Genomic DNA, 6,003 nt, shown 5'->3' with positions numbered 1-6,003 from the left:
GTGCCAGTTTCTGTGGCGTAAATGCTCCCACTCTGGCTGATCGCAAGTTCCCAGCTGATGTCACCAAGTGTGGGGTCAGGAAGAGGTGCACACAGTCAGCTCTCAGGAGCCCTGGCAACTGGCTCCAGTCAGGCAGGGCACAGAAGACATGCAAAAGTGAAGAAGGGCCTGCAGCAGCCACCTGAACACCAACACTCAACTAGGATGTGAGGCCAGATGCCCCCAGTTACACAGCCACGGCCCTAGGAGGGGCCCCCGTGATGAGGGTCAGAGTCTGAGACCCCTTGGGCTGTTGCCATGTCACAAAGGAAAGGCAAGGAATCTGGGTATGGTGGCTCACACCTATAATCCCAGCATTTCAGGAGGCCGAGGCAGGCGGATCACGAGGTCAGGAGATGGAGACCATCCTGGCTAACATGGTGAAACCCCATCTCTACTAAAAATACAAAAAACAAAATTAGCCGGGCGTGGTGGCAGACGCCTGTAGTCCCAGCTACTCAGGAGGCTGAGGCAAGAGAATGGTGTGAACCCAGGAGGCGGAGCTTGCAGTGAGCCAAGATCGCACCACTGCGCTCCAGCCTGGGTGACAGACTGAGACTCCGTCTCAGACAAAAAAGAAGTGAATTAATTGCCCATGTCACACAGTGGTAAGGGGGTAGTGCTGGGATCTGAAGCAGACCTGCAGGGCAGAAACTTATACTCCTTCTGCCATACCACCCAAATGTGGCAGCTCCCCCAAAGCTGAGCATCTCTTATTTCAGACATTTAGTGCTTAATTTATTGAAAATGTCCATTCTAATGTTGCTAAAAGTTCAAATATTGCTAGAGAGCAGAAAACAGTGAGCCTGGTTAATTAGAAACTGGAAGAGCAATAAGAAACCAAAAATCAGTTCACAATTCCCAAACACCACAATTGGATGAAGCCTGGAGACACTCTGTTTCTTCCAGGCAATGGCTGCGCCCTATCTTCTGAGAAGAAAGTTCAGTAATTCCCTGAAAAATCAAGGTAAGAGCCCTCTGCTCCCCGCACCCCCGTGAGCCTGGGAAATGAGCTCCAGGGAGGAAAATGACCAGTCGCAGCTCTGTGTGTTTCTTCATAATCTGTGGGACATATCTCATGTCCTGACTCCCAAAAATCGTTCCCAGTGCCGCTCGGGTCACCCTCAGGACCCAGCACGTTGGTGTTCCAGACAGCTGGAACTTGCTGCTCTGCTTTAAGCGTGCAAAGGCGGCCCTGGTGACAGGGGTGATGGTGGTGGCATTTCCATGTTTTTCTACATAAATTGTCCTAACATGGTACACAGTTTCTGGCCTTCTTACAGAAAGTACGGGTCATCATTTAGCCTTCCTTGAAGGCTTGGTGGTGACAGGGACGTTAGCTTTGTCCTGGACTAATGGGATGTGAGGCCTCCCCAGCACGTGGTCGGGCTCTTGGGGTATCTGTGTGCTCATTTCATTCACTCAACTTGTGACCCAACCACTGCTCACCGGAGGCTGGCAGCTCCTCTCCCCGTTCAGAGCCCCGTCCCTCTGCTGTCGAGCTGTTTCAGGCCCCCAAGCATTGTTGCATTGATCTGTTGTCCCTGTTTTCTGAGCTGTGTCCTCACACACACCATCGTTCAGACTCTGCCACAGCTGCGGTCCTAGCAGACAGCGTGTGTCCCTCCTCTGCTCACAAGCAGCCCTTGGCTCCCAGCTGCCTGCAGAATGAAGTGGGATTTCTTAGCATAGCCCTGCAGACTTTGGCCATTTGTCGCACACTGGAGTCAGCCGGCCCTGTACTACACCCACCCAAGCATGCACTTCCTTCCCATGCGTGGAACAACACACAGCAGACGCTGGTTTCGGAGTGCCCCACACAAGCACGTGCCTCCACACCTGGGTGCGCTCCCTCCGTGCCCATCTCTGTCCTGTGAAGTCCTCCGGGGCCAAGTATGAAGCGTCTCCCCCAGGGCTCTCCATCACCTCCCTGCAACACCCAGCACACCGATCCCTCTTTCCAATCAGCTCACTCCTTGGTCAGTCAGCCACCCCACGTCCATGCCAGATCGCTCTTTGCACCCCCTGAGCTCCCAGCGTAGCACACATTCTGGTCAATCCTGGGATGGAGCTGGTACCCAAGGCCCTTTGGGGCTAATCCCAGATTCAGGATCACCAGCCAGGAGAGTGACTTTGCCAGAGATGACCTGCTAAGGAGTGGCCAGCAGGGGCTCCTGGAGATCCACGTGCTGGCTCTGAGGGGAGTTTCCAGCACGTCTCATGGGCTGAAATCCAGGTGAAGATTCTTGTTTTGTTTTGTTTTGTTGAAACAGAATCTTACTCTGTGGCCCAGGCTGGAGTGCAATGGTGTGATCTCAGCTCACTGCAACCTCCACCTCCCGGGTTCAAGTGATTCTCCTGCCTCTGCCTTCCGAGAAGCTGGGATTACAAGTGCCCGCCACCATGCCTGGCTAATTTTGTATTTTTAGTACAGATGGGGTTTTACCATGTTGGCCAGGCTGATCTCGAACTCCTGACGTCAGGTGATGCACCCACCTTGGCCTCCCGAAGTGCTGGGATTACAGGCGGGAGCCACCATGCCCGGCCGAGAAGTTCATGTTTGTAGCAGGAGGACAAAGCGCGATTCCTTGCATCCTCTGTATGAATGGTTTCGTGAAGGGTAGACTCTGTCCTATCCAGAGACCTCACTCATGTCCAGTCCAAGGCCAGAATAGCTCACCCCTGGCCCCCTGATAGCTCACAGGCATTTCGGGGTCTGAACAGCAAAGTTGAGGCCCGACCTTCGCATGTCTCCCAGCCATCATCACCACCCTCTGCCAAGGGTGGCCAAGGGGGCTTTTCACTGTCTACAGAGGCCAGCCCCACACGCTGGCAGGTCCTCGGGCCTCCGTCCCAGGGTCTGCGGGGCCTCATGTGACTTCACTCCTCAGGAGTCATGATCCCCCAAGCTAGGTGATTCCCTCCACAGAGGTTAGTCCTGGAGCAGGGACGGAGGGTCGGCAGGCCAGGCCAGATGACCCTGCAGAGAGAACAGCACGACAGGAGCATGCTGCTGAGCCAACTCCCAAAAGAGGAAAGGAACAAAGGCCTGGCTTGTAGCATGTGCCAGTTTCTGTGGCGTAAATGCTCCCACTCTGGCTGATCGCAAGTTCCCAGCTGATGTCACCAAGTGTGGGGTCAGGAAGAGGTGCACACAGTCAGCTCTCAGGAGCCCTGGCAACTGGCTCCAGTCAGGCAGGGCACAGAAGACATGCAAAAGTGAAGAAGGGCCTGCAGCAGCCACCTGAACACCAACACTCAACTAGGATGTGAGGCCAGATGCCCCCAGTTACACAGCCACGGCCCTAGGAGGGGCCCCCGTGATGAGGGTCAGAGTCTGAGACCCCTTGGGCTGTTGCCGTGTCACAAAGGAAAGGCAAGGAATCTGGGTATGGTGGCTCACACCTATAATCCCAGCATTTCAGGAGGCCGAGGCGGGCAGATCACTTGAGGTCAGGAGTTCGAGACCAGCCTGGCCAACATGGTGAAACCCCATCTCTACCAAAAAATACAAAAATTAGCCAGGCATGGTGGTGCACACCTGTAGTCCCAGCTACTTGGGAGGCTGAGGTAGGAGAATTACTTGAATCCCGGAGGCGGAGGTTGCAGTGAGCTAAGATTGCGCCACTGCACTCCAGCCTGGGTGACAGAGCAAGACTTTGTCTCAAAGAAAAAGAAAAGAAAAGAAAAGGAAAAAGAAAAGACAGAGACCGCACACCAGTGCAGTGCAATGGGCCTTTCTGCTGTTTCATTAGTGTGAGGATTTCTGGGGCCACAGTGAGGTAGTACATTAATGCCTGCTCCAAAGCAAAGGAGAAAGAAGTCGGCAAAACTGTTTATTTCCATGAAACCTGAAATGTAAATGCCTTGTTAAAAATATGTGATGTGGAAACTTCTTAAAAGGGGATATGTCCATTTTTATTCTACCTTTTAAATGTCTGAGGAGGCCAAGGCACTTGTTTGGGCTAGGTATGTGGTTGATAAAGCACCGTCCCTCTCTCTGTTTTCCCCAAAGGCAAAGATGATGATTCTTTTGATTGGAAATCAGTGTACCGAGGCTCACTGACACAGAGAAACCCCAACGGGAGGAAAGGAATGGCCAGCCACACCTTCGCGGTAAAGTTTTCTCTCATTCTCTGAGGAGTTTTTAAAATTCAGTGACCCGGCAGATTTATGTGTTAATATTAAGTCTTCAGAGCAAAGAAAATGGAGATAAACAAAACAAGGATTCAGACCAGAGAATCAAAGCAAAAAGTAAAGTCTTTGCCAACAAGGGCTTGAACATCTAAATACTCTGAAATTAGAATAATATCTTCTTGTGTTTTAGAGCTTTAAATTTTCAAATACTTGCTGTCCACACACCCCATTGGACGAGGACCTGTGTCATTGACCCCAATTTATAGCTAAGAAAACAGAGGCAGAGAGAGGCTAAGTAAAAAACCCCAAGGGAGTTCACCTAATATTGTAAAGAACGCAAACCCAGCGTTTGACCAACTTGTCCATGTGTGTATGTGTGTGGCTGCGTTCACTCCTGTGTGCATTTGTGTGTACTGTGTGCATGCCTGTGTGTGCACACCCATGTGTATGTACCTGCTCACACACCCAAGTGTGTGTGTTACCACAACGAAAGCACAGATTTATTGAAAAGGATGTTCATTCCACAGAGTGGGAACAGGCTAGAGCCAGTGGCTCAGGAGCCTGGTTACAGCATTTTCTGGACTTTAAGTGCCCTCCAGAGTTTTCCCATTGGTTACTGGGTTATATCCTATGCAAATGAAGGAGTGGACCCAATCAATGTGATCGGTCGCAGGAGGCAACCAATCGGAGGCTGAAGGGAAGTTACAAATTTACACATGAAAACTTGGCCGATGACTAGTCTGATTGGTTGTGGGAGGGGACCAATCCGAGGTACTTTCCATTTTCATCTGCGATGCAGAGGAAAGGGGGCATAGCAAAGGGAGTAGCCGCTGGACTTTTTGTTCCTCGGGCGTGGAGAGGTGGGGTTTTCATTTTGATTCAGTTCTAGGAAGTTAGCACGAATTGGCCTTACGTTCCCTGCCTCCAGATCCTATTCTCTTGCCCCACGTGCATGTGTGCACAAATGTATAATCTAAGTTTGTGTGTACTGATGTGCACATCCATGTACACACTTGTATATTTGTATGTACACACCCATGTGTGTCTGTGTTACATGCCTGTGTGTGTTTGTCCTTTACAGAAACCTGTGGGCTACACGCCCATGTGTGTCTGTGTTATATACCTGTGTGTGTTTGTACTTTACAGAAGCCTGTGGTGGCCCACCAGCCCTAACAGGGGACAGGACAGAGCAACAGAGGAGCCCTGCACTCTTTTCCCTCCACCACGGCCATCCTGTCCCTCATTGGCTCTGCACTTATCACTGTACACAGTCACCATCCCAGTGAGAAACAAGGAGCACCCTCCACGTGGACTCCCCTTGCAAGGGGACAGCGACATTCAGTCCTGCACTGCTCATTTGGGTTTACTGATGACTCCTGGCCACCCCACCAGCCCCTCTGATCTGTGAGAAACAGCTAAGCTGCTGTGACTTCCCTTTAGGACAATGTTGTGTAAACCTTTGAAGGACACACAGAAGACCTTTATACTGTGATCTTTTACCTCTTTCACTCTTGGCTTTCTTATGTTGCTTTCATGAATGAAATGGAAAAAAGATGACTCAGTTAAGGCACCAACTATATGTGTATTCTTGATGGTCTATATCGGGGTGTGAGCAGATGTATGCTTATTTCTTGTGGGTGTGATTGGAAATTAGGCATCCAGACAAGTGACTGAACTAATGACCTGCTGAATACTGAGGGAGGAATAGACACCCCAGCCCCCACACTACGTGCACTCACTCTGCAAGTTCCCATGTGATCTGTAGACCAGGGGAAATTACACTGTGGTCAAGGGCAGAGCCTGCACATGGCAGCAAGTGAGCATCTG

At 51.1% G+C, this 6,003-nt stretch overlaps 1 protein-coding gene across 4 annotated transcripts in view; it reads left to right on the top strand.

Moving 5' to 3' along the window:
- Window positions 1-5,750, top strand: part of MLPH (melanophilin) — a 74,037-nt gene extending 68,287 nt beyond the window's left edge. For all 4 annotated transcript variants that reach the window (XM_011929610.1, XM_011929609.1, XM_011929608.1 and 1 more), the window contains 3 exons: window positions 949-1,006; window positions 4,055-4,155; window positions 5,323-5,750. In XM_011929610.1, coding sequence (XP_011785000.1) covers window positions 949-1,006; window positions 4,055-4,155; window positions 5,323-5,349 — 186 coding nt within the window. In that variant the 3' untranslated portion in view covers window positions 5,350-5,750. The remainder of the gene's footprint in view (window positions 1-948; window positions 1,007-4,054; window positions 4,156-5,322) is intronic.
- The last annotated feature ends 253 nt before the right edge of the window (window positions 5,751-6,003 follow it).

This window comes from Colobus angolensis, unplaced genomic scaffold, assembly GCF_000951035.1.
Source record: "Colobus angolensis palliatus isolate OR3802 unplaced genomic scaffold, Cang.pa_1.0 Scaffold82, whole genome shotgun sequence".
NCBI lineage: Eukaryota > Metazoa > Chordata > Mammalia > Primates > Cercopithecidae > Colobus > Colobus angolensis.
The sequence above is the reverse complement of the archived record's forward strand: the minus strand, read 5'-3'. Positions and strand labels throughout refer to the sequence as shown.